The sequence below is a fragment of the Xyrauchen texanus genome, chromosome 48 (assembly GCF_025860055.1).
Source record: "Xyrauchen texanus isolate HMW12.3.18 chromosome 48, RBS_HiC_50CHRs, whole genome shotgun sequence".
In the NCBI taxonomy this organism is placed as follows: Eukaryota; Metazoa; Chordata; class Actinopteri; order Cypriniformes; family Catostomidae; genus Xyrauchen; species Xyrauchen texanus.
In genome coordinates, this window is record NC_068323.1 from 12,945,651 (window position 1) to 12,966,319 (window position 20,669).

Here is a 20,669-nt window from a genome sequence, read left to right on the forward strand (position 1 = left end):
AACCTGTTGTGTGAAAGTGTGAACGGCCCCTTAGGGCACTAAGTGTTTTTGCGTCCGTCAGCACTGTTTTTCTTTGTAAACATGCACTAGACAGACATCGTTGACCATTGTGCCACATCTCCCTTTTCTTTTCAATGTTTCACACAGGCATGCCGTGTTAAAAAGAAAGGCGACACTTTTAAAAAGTCTGTCTTGAGGCAGCTGAGTTTGGTTATTTATATAATTCGGTGTGACTTTCTATATGCATAAGAAGAATCAGGTTTTTCACCGCAGGTTTGGCGTAGGCACTGCATCTGGTGGGAGGGAATACAAAGGCTCTTCTACAGGTTTAGCTGTAATAAAAACAGTTACAATTAAGTCACATGCTTATACGACAGTCACCCATATATTGCCAAAGTATACACAGTAAGTATTATGGGTGGCTGCTGATACTTACAGTTCAGTTCAGTGTGGTTGGGAATGGACACATTAGAGCGGAGAGTGCCATTAGCATGTGGGAAACTGAAAGAAAGAGCCAAAGGATTTCTGTTAGACCAAATTACACATCATCTGATAAGCTCCTGTGATCTAATAATGTAACTAGTGTTAGTTTTGAGTATAGTTCAGTGGCAACAAAGGTTTTTAACACAACAGATGATGTTATATTAAAAAAGGTCTGGGAAAGTATGATTCATCAATGGGGGTGTTTGGACTGAAGTGATCTGTGTTTATTGTGTACATAGAGGTTAAATGGGATGGTCTGTACCTGTAATCACTGTAGCGGCCGGGACAGTCTGATCTTCTGGGAGGCGAGGGGGCCCTTTCTGATTCAGAGGAATCTGGCAAATGAATCAAAGCAACATTATTACAAAGGTGAAAAAAAGATACATTCTTGATGTCGATGTAGAAATATTTAGCTAAACTCAAACATTGGAGAAAGGTGCCCCAAATACAATGTAATGGAGTAACTAACTAAAAGTAGCAACGATACCAGCTTAACTACATTTTTCAGTAGCGTAAATGTTCAGCTATTTTCACAATATTGTAACTTTGCCAGAAATAAGTAAAATTTTCCAAGGATTAGCACTGTAGCGCCATAAAACACAACATTTTGTCACATTGTATTACAAATGCAGAAATGATGCAGAGGGAGCAATCAAACACACTCACCTAAACTGCCCTTGCTTTCATATGTAGCGCTGGGGAAACCAAATAATTTACATACATCGGCGTTGACGCACCGGCCACTTTATTATGTAGAAATGCTTTTCTACATAGAACTGTTGTAAGTTACTGTCACCTTCCTGTCAGCTTTGAACAGCCATTCTCTTCTGACCTCTGTCATTAAACCCTTTTCACCCACAGAACTGCTGCTCGCTGAATGTTTTTTGTTTTTCACACCAAACTCTTTAAGACTCTAGACACTGTTGTGTGTGAAAATCTGGCACCAACAATCACGCCACGGTCTAAATCACTGAGATCAATTTTTTTCCCCATTCTGATGGTTCATGTGAACTTTAACTGAAGCTCCTGACCCGTATCTGCATGAATTATACATTACACTGCTACCACACAATTGGCTGATTAGATAATTGCATGAATAAGTAGCTGTACAGGTGTACCTAATAAAGTGGCCAGTGAGAGTATTTAGTGTTGGGAACTCCAGTTCATATTAGTGAGTCAGCTCATTCGAATGGTTCATGTAAATAATTCACAAATTCACTTGAACCCTGTGCAAGCTTAAAGCGACTTTGCCAGAAACATCTTTTAGAAGGGAAATATTTATTTGATTGCTGCTGTTTACTACTATATTTGACTTAATTATTGTATATAAAATATGGTGTTTATCAGTTATATTTAATATAAATGCATATGTTCAATTTATTATCACTCTTTAATGTTGTCATTTTGATTCAGACTGATCTGCTAATTAATTATTTAGACCGATTTGTGAACCGTTTAACTAATTAACTTACTCAAAAGAACGATTCAGTGACAAATTGGACATCAATATGGCTTGCAAGCATGTTATCCTCCACATAAGAGCAATATCTAGCTCATGAAATTTCATAGAGCAAAGAAAAACTAGAAATATATATATAATCACTGTAGAAATGTCCATAACTTTTCCATTACTTTTGAGATTTTATTCCTTTTCTTGACCTTTCCAGGCCACAAAAATCCAAATTTTCCCTGATATTTCCCTGATATTCCTTGACCGTAGAAACCTTGATGCTATAACTGCAGTAGTCAGACCTTCAGGTGGAGGTCTGGCCGGTGCTGCTCTGAGTGGAGCCTCTTGTCTTCTGTTGATGATCGGCGCTTGCATTTCTGCTCTAAAATGAACCATAATGGTAGCAAAACAAAATCAAATGTATTGCTCAACATAGTATCTACAACGGAATGCACTTTAGGTATGATCTAAAAATGTACAGGAGCACTGGTATCTCTTACCCCTGTTTGGCTCTAAAGTTTTTAATGGCTGTAGAATTTGGTCGTGGAGGAGAGTTGTAACTCACATCTGATTCAGACTCTGAGGGAGCTGATTAAATATACCATATATTAAAAGTCTAAATACTATAGAATAGGGTAATCATTAAAAACTATGGTACTTATCAAAGTATTACAATCTGTTAACATCATTGTACCGAAATTTAAAGGAATGTTTTAGGTTCGAAGTTAAGCTCAATCTAAAGAATATATGGCATAATAAAATATTAATTAAAAGTAATACAAAATAAATCACAATTGCAGTAACAATGGAAGAGAATGGGGCCTGTCCGTAAAGATTAAAATACACACCGTTTAAAAACTATAGATGCAAGATGTAAACATATATGTGTTAGCAATAAAACTAACAATAATATAAATAAATGTATAAAAAAACAAAACAATTAAGAATAAAAAATAAAACAAAATTGTTCAAATAATCCCTCATTCATTAAAAGTAGAGGTAAAAATCGCTGTTACAGTATAATACTTATAATGGAAGAAAATGGGGCCAATCCTCAAACATAAAAATCAACCTTGTTTCAAAAATATAGCCAAAAGATATAAACATTGAACGTGTTAACATGATTTTAGCGTGATAAAATCAGGGATTTACCAGCGTTCACCAGATTACAGGGTTTACCGGCATTACGACATCATGACAATGACGTTTTTTTTCTCAGTAAAATCATGTTAACCTGTATAATATTTACATCTTGCAGCTATATGTTTACCCCCTGTTCTCGTTGAGAATGCCTAATTCCCACTACTTCCTCGTGGTGGCGTGGTTACTCACCTCAATCCGGGTGGTGGAGGACAATTCTCAATTGCCTCCGCTTCAGAGACCGTCAATCCATGCATCTTATTACGCGTCTCATTGTGCATGACACCGTGTGTGGAGGCTCATGTAACTCTCCGCGATCCACGCACTACTTACCATGTGCCCCATTGAGAGAGAGAACCACTAGGAGGTTACCCCATGTGACTCTACCCTCCCTAGCAACCAGGCCAATTTGGTTGCATAAGAGACCTGGCTGGAGTCATTCAGCACACCCTGGATTCGAACTCACGACCCCAGGGTTGGTAGTCAGCATCAATACTTGCCGAGCTACCCAGGCCCCAAAGCTATGTGTATTTTAAGATTTATGGACTGGCACCATAACAGTCCATATCAGGCTCCATTATCATAATAATAGGTGTGGGTGAGAAATGGATCAATATTTAAGTCCTTTTTTATGATCAATTCTTCTCTCTGCCTGTAGTTGGAGTTAAGAATGTGAATCACCAAAAACAAAAGGAGAAGGTGAAAGAGGAGATTTATAGTAATAAAAGGACTTAAATATTGATCCATTTCTCACCCACAACTATCATATCACTTCTGAAGATATGGATTTAACCACTGGAGTCTTCTGGATTACTTTTATGTTTCCTTTATGTGCTTTTTGGAGCTCCAAAGTTCTGGCTACAATTCACTTGTATTGTATGGACCTGCAGAGTTTTAATATTCTTCTAAAAATCTTTGTGTTGTGTTCTGCTAAAAAAAGAAAGTCATGCACATCTACTTTTAACCTTTGATATTGAAGTACATTTTAAAGCATGTACTTTTGTACTTTTACTCAAGTGCAAATTTAAAATTAGTAATATTTCATCAGGTTAGCTGTACTTCTACTCAACTATAGGACTTTTTCCCCCACTAACATTATGCCTAAAATGTTGTCGATTGAGCTTAACTTGCATTGAACCCGGAACATTCATTTAAGCGTATAGGCAATTCAAAGGCAGAGTTTTAGGTACTTCAAGGTCTAGCTAGTGACACTCTGAATTAAGCTTCACTCATACCTCTCTTTACAGGCATTGAGGGTTTTACCCATTTTGTGGGTTCCATTGGAGGGACTGCCATGACCTCAGGGGTTGCCCTGCAAGAGAGAGGGGGAAGACTGGAGGATAAGAGAGAGGAGGGGATACTGATTATGATTGACCAGGAAGGGAGTGGGAAACACTAATGTAAAATCACTGATTATCAAGAATAGAGGGAGATGTTCACCTCAAGGTCTCTGGGAGGCTCTCTCATGGCAAGAGGTGAGCCAGTCCTCTTCTGATTATATAAATCTCAAATTTAAGACCCAAAATCAATAATTAATTATTTATGGACAAGCGCTAAAGATTAATAAACTGTGGGTGGTACCATATTAAATTGTGAATAGTAATAAGAATAAGAAAATCCTTAATAATGATTCCTCCATTCATCACTCTGTATATCTGTATTTGGAGAGTATTAACATAAAAGATCTAATATAAATGCATTGTGGATCTATGTGTCTATATATGCACATTACTGTTTTATATGATCAACTGTTTGATTGTATATTTGATATGAACTTTCATCTTAGATCCAAAATGATCTTGGACTTTAAGAGCAATTCATCAAATCAATCTTTTTCAACTTTTATTTAATTGTTTCTACTATTTCAGCGAGATGAATCAACATACTCCAGAAGCGTGTTCGGGTTGATTCGGTGTCTTTTATTTCAAAAGATCACAGATATCACATTTCCATCACAATGAAATTAAAATACATGAATGTGTACAAGCAACATAAAGAAACATTCAAAAGGCAGACTTGTTAGGGATGAAAATCAAAGCAAATAAACTTTTTTCATCTTGCATGCACTGGCAGATGATTGGCCCTACTCAGAGTGCTCTTGATGAAAGTCGCGGTAAAGGTTGCATCCCTCATGTATACCTGTATCTACTGCGGGACTCCTGACTGGCCGGAGTGCCCTGTCTGCGAGGAGGTTCAGTACTATTATCGGATTCAGATTCTGATGCATCTGTAGGGAATAAACATTGTTTTAATTGGGCACAGTAAAGGGCAGCAGTGATCAAATTAGGTGTGAAAAATCACCTCTGGGTGGTGGTCTATAAGGTGAGGCCATGCGGCGAGGGAAATCCTGAGACATAATAGAGGAAGACTTCACACCAGGTGGGGGAAGATCAGGGAGAACCCTGGGAGATGAGGAAGTGGAGACCAAAAACATTTGAGAGTCTTAGATTTAAGAAGTTTGGGGTAGGACCAATGTTATGGGGCAATGCTAAGCTAAATGCTAAAAGCTAAAAGCGCAGTTTGGTTTTAAAAGTGTCTCAAGTAGGAATAGTCAGGTTGGCCGACAACGATCCAACAACCAGCTTTTGTGAGGGCTATGATATTCTGCAACTCAAGGTTATAGTTATTTAGCATTATTTTGTTTAGAATATCAGTTATTGTTTTAAGGGCTGTGCTTAGCATATTTCACTAAGACACATGTCTGATTGGTGTCTGGTAATCAACAAGTTGTCCAAACAACCAACTGAATAGTCACTTTTGAAAATATGTAGTTTTGCCAATTCCTAGATCTCAAGATGTCATAATGACTTTGTTTGGTTTCAGTGCTTGGTGCTTATCATGTGGACATGATGTGTACTTGTATCTGGAGTGATTCTCAGGTCTGGGACTCTTGCGTCTGGGGGGTGGGGTGGCACTCCGGTCTGAATCAGACTCAGAAACAGCTGGTAACATAACAGAGTTGTTAAGATACTGAGATTAAATCAGTAAAAAATGAATTCATGTATATTTTTAAATGAAGCATCATATTACAGGAAACTCTTCATGAAGCTATAACACTCAAGAGCTTGTTTAAAGAGGAACATGGTAAAGCATCTACGTTGTGTCAGGCAAGTGTGAAAAAGCATTTTAAGGCAGACCTTTGCGAGGTCGTGAGGCAGTGGATGGGTTCCAAATCTGGGAGACAGGTGAAGCTCGAGGGTTTGGCAGTGTGGAGACCCCTGAGAGAACCCTGGAACAGTCAAACAGGTATACATGTAACCCACAGTCTGCATCTCAACAAAACAAAAACAAAAAAGAAGAAAAAAAAAATACCAAGCCAAAAAACTCAAAACTGTCTCTGTTATCAAGTGTGTCGTGCCTTGATGGTAAAGGTGAGTGGCTGCGTTCCGATTCAGACTCTGAAGGTTTTGAGAGCGGAAGAGGATCAGCGCGATTTCTGCAGAACATAGAGTTCTATTAGTGCAAAGATCATTTAACTAGAAGAATGCAGGTAAGAATAAAGGTTCTGCTCTGGGCTGTTAACCTGCGAGAGCGGCGACCCTTTGGACGTGATGTTCTGTTTGTGGGGCCATCTGAATCCAGATCTGAGATTTCTTTCAGGAAAGATCAAAAGTTGATAAAAAGTCTATTTCCAAACCCATATTATAATCAGTTCTTGGAAGATGCACCCAAAATATTCCATGTTTATATGTGTACATTATACTAATAGTACTGTAGTGTACTGTAATAACAATGGTAACAACTCACCCTCCAACTCTGAGCTACTGTCTTCTCGTCTCTCGTCTGCGCTATTTTGAGGACTGTCCTCAACCTCTGGAATGCTGACCAGTAACTTTCTGTCATCCCTCAACACTAGCATGGTCAGCTTACCTCTAGACTTCTCCACCAGGTGTTTGGTCTCCAGCAAGGACAGATTTTCTGTCGTTATGCCATTAATCTAAATGACATCAATCAAATTTTAGGGTTGCATGAGGTTTATGTACAATGGAATGGTTCCTAAATGTAATTTCATCAATGGTTCCTCAGTTTCTCACACCTTCAGAACAAGATCTCCTTCCTGTAGGGTGCCCTCTTTGGAGGCCAGACCGGTTGGTGTCATGTGTTTAATGAAGATCTGGCTCCCCAACTTCATTCCATACTCTACACAGAGAAACACGTTTAAACAAAGTGAATATCCATGAATAGATTTTTACATTTTTTAAAGAATTTGAGAGTGGTGCTTGCATATCACTGCCACAATGCTACATTGTTGTAGATAGTTTTTAGCATGTTACTATAAAATTGGTAGGTGGATGCTCCCTCTAATTTTTTAAACCATTTTTTCATCCGCCTAAACGGAAATTCTAAGTGTTTGCTTCGAAAAGTATCTGCACACCACTCTTCAACAAGACACACAATTGTAATTATGTCTGTAACACCAATACTGCTGGATATTTTACACACCAAATTCTAAATCTTGGGGTTAGGGGTTTGTTCAAATCCATAACCCAAAGTATAGGCAATAGTAATAGTAAGCAAACATTGAGATTCTGACCATCTGTGGGTTTTTTCTTGATCAGGGTCGCTCTGATTGGTTTATATTTCATGTCCTGATTGGATAGCCTTTTGAAGCCGGACATGATAGGCAAGTCGTGACCATTACGGTCAGGTGTCAAACTTCGACCTCGTCGATTGCGATCAGTATCTGAGCCACGCCGATCCCTTCCCTTGGGTCTGTCATCGTCTAGTAAGTTGGATTGAGAGACAGAACGAGTTGGTCTGTTGCTCACAGGGATCTGAATTGTGCATGGTCTCTTTACAGTCTGCGAATCAAAGAAATCTATTTAGACCACAAGAACTTGCTAGAAGTTTATACAAATGTATGAGTAATATAATCTGCTGACAATCACATTAAACATAAATGAAAGAAGTTCTATGTCCAAGAGACACACAATAAAGATAAATTATTGATTCACACATTTGAAACAGAGGTAAAACATATATTCATAGAATCAACTATACCCACATTACTCCCTTTCCTCCCACCCAATCCCACCCCGACCCTCAACAAATATCTCTGTGGTCACAACTGGAGTTGCATAAAAAAATAAAAATAAACAAAATATATATATATATATATATATATATATATATATATATATATATATATATATATATATATATATAAGTTAAATTAAAGTCCCCAAATATCTGTAAGACCAATAGTTTTACACATCCTATGATGCACTAGGTGGCTTGCACACTTTGTTTCACTATGATCAATGACTCCATCAAAAGATTATATTCTCCTCCCAATATTATATCATGAAGGGTCCCAGCATCTTGCAACATCCCTTCAAGATCTATAAAAAAGCCCTGATCGTCAACATTAGGTGCATAAATATTAGCCCAAATAAGATTTTGTCCCTGAATTTCAGCTAAAACAATAATGATCTTCCTAATTTATCTTTAATCTGTTTGAGACTTGAATTGTAGATGTTTACTTATCAGTGTAATGACTCCCCTGCTCTTACTTGAGCCAGCCCTATATCTTTCCAAATTTTTCAGCTACCTGCGGAGAAATGTGCATTTCTTGAAGAACCACTATATCATATTTCTTATGCTTAAGAAGAGAAATAACCTTCCATTTTTTATGGGGTGCCCTAACCCATTCACATTCCACGTGGAGACACAATCCACTCATATTAACATTTGACATTTTGACATATAAGATAAAATAGATTGTCTGTCAAAAACAAGATTATAAAGACCACCTTCCAACATTAGTGCAAAAATTACAACCCGAACATCCCCAGAACCAAAAAAACTGAAAAAAGAAAAACGTGCAAATTAACACGACAGTGCTAACTGTCGTCCCTCTAAACTCAAACAGTCCATGTACGCCCACGAGAGTCCCCCCACTTTGCCATCTGATTGCTCAAGACTGTTGTTTCAATAAAACATTTGTGAGACAGAATTACATGCCAAAAGATAATTTATAAAACAAACTCCAGCCAATAGGCGGAATAATTACAAAGAGCATGTAGATTCATCCATAGAACTGTCCTGAAGGTTACTGTGTTACTCTACAAAATAAACTTCAGCCGCAAGGTAGAACCAGCACAAAAAAAAGCGCTCAGTTTCCTCAAACAGTCAAGCTAATGTTCTGTGAGCTGGTCCACACGGCTGCAACGCGAGTATCACAAAATGACTTACTCGATTGACTTTATGATGGAAATCGTTTGCTGTGGGCATGTGAAAGTTTTATGGCCATCCTTAGCATCTATTCTCAATTTGGCCAGGAATATCAGTGCAAAAGCGACCTTCTGTTGATTTAAAAGTTTCTTGCATTCCTTGAATCGATCACGTTTCTCTCATTGAATTCGCAAAGTCTGGGAGCAAGAAAATGGTGTGGTTTTTCCAAGCAAGCCTTCATTAACTCATTGCCTCGAGTAACACAAGATCTTTATTGTATGATCTCCAGAATTGATTGGGGCCTGCCTCGCTCTGCAGATAACTAAGCGGGAACCCTGTGAGCTCGCTCAATTTCCAGCTTATGGCCTGATATGTCGAGCAGTTTCGGAAGGAGCCAATCCAGGAATTTCACCATATCCTGTCCCACTTTGCTCTCTGGAATTCTGATGATATGGATGTTATTCCACTGGCTACGGTACTCCATGTCCTCCAACTTCTCCCAGACATGCTCCAAATCCACCTTGGTCGCTAGCGGATTAGCAGATAATTCCCCCTCCGATGACTCCAGATAATCAATCCGTTTCTCGACATCCCCCACTCTTGTAACCACCTCAGTGAACTTCGCCTCCATGACTGTGATCGATCGACATATCACAGCAAGAACCTCCAAGTCAGCAACAACCTTCTTTAGCATTGCAGACATGTTCAACATCTCTCGCCGCATTTTTCGCACTTCCCCGACTAAATCGACTCCCAGGTTTGCGGCCTGCTCAGGGTCGTCTGCATGAGCACGTAAGTGTATTTTAATGTCTCCAGAGCCTGAGGATTTTGAATTCTTTGACGTTTTTAAGACAGCATGTCAAATTCCATCTTTAAGATATATTATTCGTTCAGGCAACTCACAATCAGTCACTTTTGAAAACATGCAGTTTTGCACATCCCTAATGCAAGAATGCTTTTATGAACGATTTACACAGAAATGCATTATACTTGTTTTTCATGGCTGCTTTTGGTAATGCTTTCACTTACAATGTTCGCTGTTTTCCCACAATTTCTCAGATTCTGAATAGTATACATCGAGGTGACGTTTTCCATTGAAACTCCATTCACCATAACTATTTGATCCCGTGATCTGTGGGCAATAAATCATGAAAGAAGGTGAGCCTCTATCACAAAAATATACTGCCAAATGTTTGAGTATGTTAGTGTTTTGTCTTATACACAAACATGTCAGGTTAGACAGAATTAGAAAGGATGAGTGGAAGTAGTGTAGATCTGAACGTAGGAGAAGAGGATGCCGATACTCACTGAAGTCGGCCCATGGCTGGTCCACTGGGAATCACATCAGAGACCATTACGGCTGAGTCCCTACTTACTGGGTTGGGGTTGTCTAGCCCACCTGACACAGCAAAACCGAAACCAACCTTGGAGTCCTGGGAACAAAAGAAAGAATGAAAAAACATTATGAACACAAGAAAAATAAAAAACAAAAAGGAAAAATTTAAAGAACAAAATAATATAAAAATATAATAAAAGAACAAACAAAAGAAACAATAAACAAGTGCAAAAAATGCAAGACAGAAAAAAGTATGAAAGGATAAAAAAGAACAAATGAATAATGACAAAACGAATGAATAAAAACAAATTATGAACAAAGAAAAAGCAAACAAAAAAATGTATTCAAGAATGAAAAAAGAACAAAAAACAAATAAAAAAACAAACAAAAGAACAAACCAAAAATTATAAACCACAGAACAAAAGCAAATTAAAGAATGAAAAGAAACAATGAACAAATGGAAAATAATAAAAATGCAAGAACAAAAAGTAACAAACACATTTTTGAAAAAATATATATATTAAAAACTTTTCTTTTAAAAAGAATGAAACTAACAAAAGAAAGAAAGAAAGAAAAAAAGAAAGAAAAGGCTGTACATTAGCACAATCCTCCAGAAGTGCACCACATGACCCCAAACCTGACATTCCAAAATTTGGGCATGTCTTAGTGACAGGTAGAAAAAACTCTTGCGACAATCATGGTTTCACAATTGCTTTCAATCCAACTCAACATTGAATTGTTCAGGAAACTCTACCTGGTGTAACATTCTGTGACACACCTGTACAGAGCTAGACACAGGTGTGATGAAGGTGAATTGAACCCTTGATTCACAACTTACTTTCGTTAACGTGACTGTGTGCTGCTCCCATATCGTCATCTCTTCCATGTCTGCTTTCTGAAACAATAAAGAAACTGTTACATTTACTTACGTAATATCAACAAACCACAACATTCCATTGGAAACTTTATTAACTACCATCTAAACAAACTAGTTTATTCTAAAGGTTTTTGTTATTGTGTGCCTCGCTTCTTTCTTACGTCTAAAACACTGTTGTTTGTCAGCTGGCTCAGTAGGAGAAGGAATGACTCTAGCAAAGCATGCTCCCACTTGCAGAATTCCTGCCATACAGGTACATGGGGGGTGGAGCAAGAGCGTGACAACAGTGATACCTGACACTTCCTCACCACCGGCTCACCAAAACCAATAAACAGTCTGACAATAAACAACTCTCGATAGCCATTCATTGTGTAGCTAAAATCATTGGCATGCCATTTGATTTTGAAACTGATCAACAGGGAGTCCAACAAAAATGTAGAGTGGCCAACAGGCTATATGATGACCTATATTTCCAATACTAGTAAATTGTGACTTTTAATGCCATTATCAGTTCAACAGGATTATATTTGTCAAATATTCAGACAGTAGAGTGCCAGATTATTTTCCAAAGTTTACATTAATTATGGTTGGTATCTTGGTACATGATTATCTTCAAACAAGGCATTGAATTTGATTTCAAATATTTTTTTAACCTCTGCCAAACTTTTTTGCCCTATGTGTTCAAAGACCTGCAGCCATCAGGACACACTTTTCGAGCTGTTTCTATTGGACCAGAGAATTCCTGGAAAGCTTCCCATAGTTTTATTGGCTGCTTTCAACACACAAAGGTCAATTATGTGGCTTGTTGAAGACCTGCCATTACTTTGTGCTATAGACAACCTTATTCATTGAAGAAGTGACCCAAGCCATTTCTAGGAACCCGACATTTGGGGGAGGGCTCGATTGACTTGGGCTAGGAAGTAGAGGTTGACCGATATATCATTTTTACTGATTAATCTGCACTGATTGATTTTGAAACTATCGGTTCTCAGCAAAAATCAATGCCGATAGCTGCAGATTTAATTCCTGTTTTATTCCTCAGTGGCCAGTGCAGGTGGTAATACATTTAATGTCCAAACTCTGAAAATAAAGTAGAACATTAAAATACTACACTGACAATCACAGTTGTTTTATGAAACAAATTTATGAGGTTTGTGCTAAACTATCTATAGTGCATGGATTCTTTTTTTCCCCCAATGATAATTAGGGCCCAAGCACAAAGTGCGTAGGACCCTATTGTTTTCGTTAGGATTATTATTATTATTATTATTTTTTTTACGACTTACGGGGCACTTTTGGGGCTCTTAACATGCTCAAAAACTCTTGAAACTTTGCACACGGGTCAGAACCTGCGGTCATTAGGGCCGGGCTGAAGCTCGTACCCGGGCGTGGCAGAAACAGTGTCCGAAAACTTGGTCTATAACTCAAACACGCTTGCATGTAATAATATGAAACTCGCTACACATATAGATCTCATCGTTTCATATATCCTTCATACTTTTACTTTTTACCCCAGACCAACAGGAAACCGTCTATTTAGGGTTGTTTGAAAAACGCACGCAATGGAATTTGGAATATTCCTCCCAGAGAACTCCACCAATCGCCACCAAACTCGGTCAGCATGATGTCAAGACATTGAGCATGAAAAATTGCCGGCAGATTTTTGATATCTCTAACGGTTTGGCCGTGGCGAGGAAGCGAAATGATGGCGAAGCGAGAAACAGTCAGAGTGTTATAACTTCTGCATACATTAATTGATCTCGATGAAACTTCAGCGGTGTGTTCGCTGTAAGAGGCCGATCGCATGGATGTGACTATTGTGAGTCAAAGTTATAGCGCCACCAACTGGCAGAAGGAAGTGTGTCACTTTCAAAATGCTTTAAAATCACCCACTTATTGTTACACGATTTACTTCAAACTTTATGTGTATAATGTAAACACCGGCAGATGTAGACGTGTGAAAGGATTATTGATATCTTAAATACTGTTGTTGTGGCAGCTCTTCAAACTTGAATTTTCTTTTTGATGCCTGGTGCAGGGGCTCAGTAGCGCCACCTTCAGACAAAAGTGGGGTATTGGTTTCATACTTTGACCTAGAGTCAGATATTTTGGTTTGAATGTGGAACACATTGCAAATGAACTTTGAAGCTCCAAAAGCACACAAAGGAAGCATAAAAGCAAGGAAGTGTGTTATAAATTTTGCATATATTAACTGATCTCGATGAAACTTCAGCAGTGTGTCACATGGATGTGACTACTGTGAGTCAAAGTTATAGCGCCACCAACTGGCAGAAGGAAGTGTGTCACTTTCAAAATGCTTTGAAATCACCCCTTATGTCTCAATTGAACAAACAGTTGATAAAGAAATCGGGTATCAATATATTGAATTATGAATTATTGCAGTGATCAACTTTAATGTCCGGTTAAGATGAAAATAAACTATTGCTCTGTCTAAGCCATTATCTTTCTGAAACACATCACAAAAACTTACAGAAACTGATAACACAAACATGATGTTGGAAATATACACTTATCAGAATAGTTATATTAAACTTCAGTCTATTTCAGTTAAAGCCATTTCAGTTATAAAGCTGTCTCATGTAATTTCTCCTTTAATTCTGTAATATAACCACTAGGTGGAGTTCTAAGCCTATTTTCTGTATTCTCGTTGTTTTAACGTATGAAGAAGACTTGTACATGTTGTTGAGAACGCAGTAAAGTGTGACGCATATTTCGCTCTGTGAGTTTTATGAGTACTCCGAGTCTTTATTAAAACCAACACATGAAACATATGTCTAAAGAAAGTAGGGATGGGCTGATCGATCCGAACGTATCAAAACGTCCGAGAATGATGATCAAATTTCAAAATGCTTTGAAATCACACTCTTATTTTTATTGTAAACCTGTGATAAAACATATATGCTTGTGTTTTACATTTTTAAGAAAACAAAAAAATGGCAGCAAACAACCACTTTTATAATTATTGTTTTGCGATTTTTGCGATTGATTTTCTTTCTGATTAATTTTCTGATAAATCTACCATTTGTTGTTGAAATGACGTAGTTCCAACGGAGTGCGAAGTGGAGGGCGGTCCACCTTCTTCATGTAGCCAATCAGATGAGCTAATCGCTAACTCTCGATTTACTCTTATCTGATTGGTTTAAAAACACGCCAGTCACCAGAACACATCTTCAACATAATTTGGCTCAGACCCGTTCTCGTTGCTGCAATGGTACTTTTAATAATGCACACATGCATGTTAAATAATAAATAAATAAAAGAACAAATGAATAAATAAATGAATAAATAAACCATGATTACTTAAGGTTACAAATACACACACACACACACACACTCCATCATTGCAATCTTGACATCGCAGCCTGTTCATTATATCCGCAATAAAATATAATAATAAAATAGTAAACCTAACATATAAAAATTACTCTGTTTAAATTAGGGCTGGGCGATAAAACGATCTCGATATGGCTTCGCGATAATATTTATTTAGACTACGATGATAAACTTTTGACATGTTTACTCGATATGGATAGACCTAACAGCCTATTACAAAGCAGAAATAAACGGACAACAGCCAGTCAGAACGCAGATTTTGGCTTGTGCGTCTAAGTACACGCCCATTTGCTAGCAGAGCACTGTTTGAGCTACCGGCAGTGAAGAAAGTGAGTGTAAAGAAAAAATGAGTGGAAACGACGAACTCGAACTATCTTCCAAAGCTGAGGAAATTGTTGACAAAAAAGGTAACAAGACGTCAATTATATGGAAGTGGTTTGGATATCTGAAAAGCGACGACGCGCAAATAAAGACGGTCTGCGAAATATGCCGTCGGTCGGTGATAACCAAGACGGGAAACACAAATAAAACCTTTTCGGTCACCTGAAAAGGTACCATCCCAACGACCACACCGAGGTATGAAAATGCGGGCCCATGTTAATGTTACTCCGTCCAAAAGTTTTGCAGACTAGTCTTTCTGGCAAAAAACCTATAATAGGGTAATTAGGGTTACATGAGCACTACCTAAAAGGTGTAGCATAGTGACTGGTTTACAATGTTTACATTTTGCACTTTTTACTCAGATTGCTACCTCTAAAACATTTGAGATATTTAAAACCAGTACACAATTAATATTTTATTTATCTGACAGTTAAGTACTTAAATCTGCCAGGGACTTTGTGGTTCACTTGTTAGTGGTGCTTGCAAAGCATCACTATTGTAATCTCACATACTTATTATTATACTTTTTATTTTTATTTTTATTAGTGGTGCTTGCAAAGCATCACTATTGTAATCTCACATACTTATTATTATACTTTTTATTTTTATTTTTATTTTTATTTTTATATCTCTTAACAAAACTTCGGCACCTAACTCGTCCCACGACCGTTTGGCGTAGACCCACGAATGAGGTGTCAAATCGAACGACCTATTGAGGACACGTGTGCTATGACTTTTATATGTGATCGGGTACGGTATTTGCCCCAGGGGCAAAAAAGCGGCCGAAAAATCCCATAGACTTAACATTGAGACAAACTTTGACGCGTCACAGCTCCAAGCTGAGGATTTCAGTAGAAACGTGTGATTTGCCACATTTGAAGAGGCTGGCAGGCTCTGTAAGAGCATACCTCAATATGGGGTAAAAGTTGCACCCCAGGGGGCAGGAGCTGCCCAAAATGCCCCAATTGACTTATAATGGTGTAGGACGGCCCATGAAATGAAAAGGCATAGGGATTTGTATTGAACATAGCTCTGGATCACAGTGTCATAGAGACGAGGGGTGGGCTCATTTTACTCAGACGACCAATCAGTCTCTCAGGATCATTGTGAAGCTATCAAGCCACGCCCTAGCAACCATTAAGAGCACCTTAGCAACAAGTCCCATAGACTTCTATTGAAACAGATCAAAGGGATATCTCCGGATAGAAGTGTCATAGAAACACAAGGGTGGTCTCGCTTTGACTCGGGACAGCAAACAGCCAATCATGCATCAAATCAACACTTCCTAGCCCCTCCCTAGCAACCATTGTCGAGCACCTTAACAACCAAAATCCATAGAGGGATATCTTCCATTCTGAATGTCACAGAGGCATGGGAGTTGGTTTATATCATTCATACTGACAAGCAGCCTTTGGAGATTCATGATTGGCAGCTGCCAAGCCACTCCCTAGCAACTAAACAGAGTACCCTAGCAACCGTTTAGCAGTAACTATATCTCTGCACCAGAAAATCAGAGAGACTTCTGGGTTGATTTATTTCAATCAGGATGGCAAGGAGACTTGATTAGTATCACTATGGTAACTGCCTAGCAACCAGATGGGGTTACCCTAGCAACCGAGAAACAAATCACATATCTCTGCACCACAAAAGAGTACAGACTTCCGGGTTGATTTATTTCAATCAGGATGGCAAGGAGACTTGATTAGTATCACTATGGTAACTGCCTAGCAACCAGATGGGGTTACCCTAGCAACCGAGTAACAAATCACATATCTCTGCATCAGAAAAACGTAGAGACTTCCGGGTTGACTTATTTCAATCAGGATGGCAAGGACACTTGATTAGTATCACTATGGTAACTGCCTAGCAACCAGATGGGGTTACCCTAGCAACCGAGTAACAAATCACATATCTCTGCATCAGAAAAACATAGAGACTTCCGGGTTGACTTATTTCAATCAGGATGGCAAGGACACTTGATTAGTATCACTATGGTAACTGCCTAGCAACCAGATGGGGTTACCCTAGCAACCGAGTAACAAATCACATATCTCTGCATCAGAAAAACGTAGAGACTTCCGGGTTGACTTATTTCAATCAGGATGGCAAGGACACTTCATTAGTATCACTATGATAACTGCCTAGCAACCACATGGGGTTACCCTAGCAACCGAGTAACAAATCACATATCTCTGCATCAGAAAACATAGAGACTTCCGGGTTGACTTATTTCAATCAGGATGGCAAGGAGACTTCATTAGTATCACTATGGTAACTGCCTAGCAACCAGATGGGGTTACCCTAGCAACCGAGTAACAAATCACATATCTCTGCATCAGAAAACATAGAGACTTCCGGGTTGACTTATTTCAATCAGGATGGCAAGGACACTTGATTAGTATCACTATGGTAACTGCCTAGCAACCAGATGGGGTTACCCTAGCAACCGAGTAACAAATCACATATCTCTGCACCAGAAAACAGTACAGACTTCCGGGTTGACTTATTTCACTCAGGATGGCAAGGAGCACTTGTATTAGTATCACCTATGGTAACTGCCTAGCAACCAGATGGGCTTACCCTAGCAACCGAGTAACAAATCACATATCTCTGCATCACAAAAACGTACAGACTTCCGGGTTGACTTATTTCAATCAGGATGGCAAAGAGACTTCATTAGTATCACTATGGTAACTGCCTAGCAACCAGATGGGGTTACCCTAGCAACCGAGTAACAAATCACATATCTCTGCATCACAAAAACGTAGAGACTTCTGGGTTGATTTATTTATCACCATGATTTTTGTTCTTTTCAAGTTACAACATGCTGTTTGACGAGTTTTGCCACGACAAGCACCACTCACATTTTCTTCAGGAAATGTACCTATCTAGTTTTTATTTTTATATCTCTTAACAAAACTTCGGCACCTAACTCGTCCCGCACCGTTTGGCGTAGACCCACGAATGAGGTGTCAAATCGAACGGCCTATTGAGGACACGTGTGCTATGACTTTTATAGTGTATCGGGGTACGGTATTTGCCCCAGGGGCAAAAAAGCGCCTAAAAATCCCATTGACTTAACATTGAGACAAACTTTGACGCGTCACAGCTCCGAAGCGAGGATTTCGCAGAAACGTGTGATTTGCCACATTTGAAGAGGCTGGCAGGCTCTGTAAGAGCATACCTCAATATGGGGTAAAAGTTGCACCCCTGGGGGCAGGAGCTGCCCAAAGTTGCCCCCATTGACTTACAATGGTGTAGGACTGCCCATGAAATAGGGATTTTTATTATACATAGCTCTGGCTCACAGTGTCATAGAGACAAGGGGCCTGCCTCATTTTACTAAGACGACCAATCAGTCTCTCAGGATCATTGCAAAGCTATCAAGCCACGCCCTAGCAACCATTTAGAGGACCTTAGCAACAAGTCCCATAGACTTCTAATGAAAGAGATCAAAGGGATATCTCCGGCTAGAAGTGTCATACCAACACAAGGGTGGTCTCGTTTGACTCGGGCAGCAAACAGCCAATCATGAATCACCTCAACACTTCCTAGCCCCTCCCTAGCAACTATTGTCGAGCACCTTAGCAACCAAAATCCATAGAGGGATATCTTCCATTCTGAATGTCACAGAGGCATGGGAGTTGATTTATGTCATTCATACTGACAAGCAGCCTTTGAATTTCATGATTGGCAGCTGCCAAGCCACTCCCTAGCAACTACACATAGTACCCTAGCAACCGAGTAACAAATCACATATCTCTACACCAGAAAATAGTACAGACTTCTGGGTTGATTTATTTCACTCAGGATGGCAAGGAAACTTGATTACTATCACTATGGAAACTGCCTAGCAACCAGATGGGGTTACCCTAGCAACCGAGTAACAAATCACATATCTCTGCACCAGAAAATAGTAGAGACTTCCGGTTGACTTATTTCAATAAGGATGGCAAGGAGACTTCATTACTATCACTATGGTAACTGCCTAGCAACCAGATGGGTTTACCCTAGCAACCGAAAGTAACAAATCACATATCTCTGCATCAGAAAACGTAGAGACTTCTGGGTTGATTTATTTATGACCATAATTTTTGTTCTTTTCAAGCATGCTATTTGATCTAGTTTTGCCACGGCAAGCACCACTCACATTTTCTTCAGGAAATGTACCTATCTAGTTAGTGGTGCTTGCAAAGCATCACTATTGTAATCTCACATACTTATTATTATACTTTTATTTTATTTTTATTTTTATTTTTATATCTCTTAACAAAACTTCGGCACCTAACTCGTCCCAAGACCGCTTGGCATGAGACCCACCTAATGAGGTGTCAAATCGAACGGCCTATTGAGGACACGTGTGCTATGACTTTTATAGTTTATCGGGGTACGGTATTTGCCCCAGGGGCAAAAAAGCGCCTAAAAATCCCATTGACTTAACATTGAGACAAACTTTGACGCGTCACAGCTCCGAGCGAGGATTTCGCAGAAACGCAGTGATTTGCCACATTTGAAGAGGCTGGCAGGCTCTGTAAGAGCATACCTCAATATGGGGTAAAAGTTGCACCCCTGGGGGGCAGGAGCTGCCCAAAGTTGCCCCCATTGACTTACAATGGTGTAGGACGGCCCATGAAATAGGGATTTTTATTAAACATAGCTCTGGATCACAGTGTCATAGAGACAAGGGGCCTGCCTCATTTTACTAAGACGACCAATCAGTCTCTCAGGATCATTGCAAAGCTATCAAGCCACGCCCTAGCAACCATTTAGAGGACCTTAGCAACAAGTCCCATATACTTCTAATGAAAGAGATCAAAGGGATATCTCCGCTAGAAGTGTCATACCAACACAAGGGTGGTCTCGCTTGACTCGGGCAGCAAACAGCCAATCATGAATCACCTCAACACTTCCTAGCCCCTCCCTAGCAACTATTGTCGAAAGCACCTTAGCAACCAAAATCCATAGAGGGATATCTTCCATTCTGAATGTCACAGAGGCATGGGAGTTGATTTATGTCATTCATACTGACAAGCAGCCTTTGGAATTTCATGATTGGCAGCTGCCAAGCCACTCCCTAGCAACTACACATAGTACCCTAGCAACCGAGTAACAAATCACATATCTCTACACCAGAAAATAGTACAGACTTCTGGGTTGATTTATTTCACTCAGGATGGCAAGGAAACTTGATTACTATCACTATGGAAACTGCCTAGCAACCAGATGGGGTTACCCTAGCAACCGAAAGTAACAAATCACATATCTCTGCACCAGAAAATAGTAGAGACTTCCGGGTTGACTTATTTCAATAAGGATGGCAAGGAGACTTCATTACTATCACTATGGTAACTGCCTAGCAACCAGATGGGTTTACCCTAGCAACCGAGTAACAAATCACATATCTCTGCATCAGAAAAACGTAGAGACTTCTGGGTTGATTTATTTATGACCATAATTTTTGTTCTTTTCAAGCA

At 39.2% G+C, this 20,669-nt stretch overlaps 1 protein-coding gene across 1 annotated transcript in view; it reads right to left on the reverse strand.

Moving 5' to 3' along the window:
- Window positions 1-20,669, reverse strand: part of LOC127639423 (tight junction protein ZO-3-like) — a 38,679-nt gene that overhangs the window by 5,628 nt on the left and 12,382 nt on the right. The window contains 18 exon segments of the mRNA XM_052121432.1: window positions 269-332; window positions 437-501; window positions 746-818; window positions 2,236-2,315; window positions 2,434-2,521; window positions 4,309-4,385; window positions 5,213-5,300; window positions 5,375-5,475; window positions 5,931-6,015; window positions 6,211-6,302; window positions 6,432-6,509; window positions 6,597-6,666; window positions 6,821-7,010; window positions 7,110-7,213; window positions 7,608-7,875; window positions 10,277-10,379; window positions 10,556-10,680; window positions 11,422-11,478. Of these exon segments, the coding sequence (XP_051977392.1) occupies window positions 269-332; window positions 437-501; window positions 746-818; window positions 2,236-2,315; window positions 2,434-2,521; window positions 4,309-4,385; window positions 5,213-5,300; window positions 5,375-5,475; window positions 5,931-6,015; window positions 6,211-6,302; window positions 6,432-6,509; window positions 6,597-6,666; window positions 6,821-7,010; window positions 7,110-7,213; window positions 7,608-7,875; window positions 10,277-10,379; window positions 10,556-10,680; window positions 11,422-11,478 (1,808 nt within the window).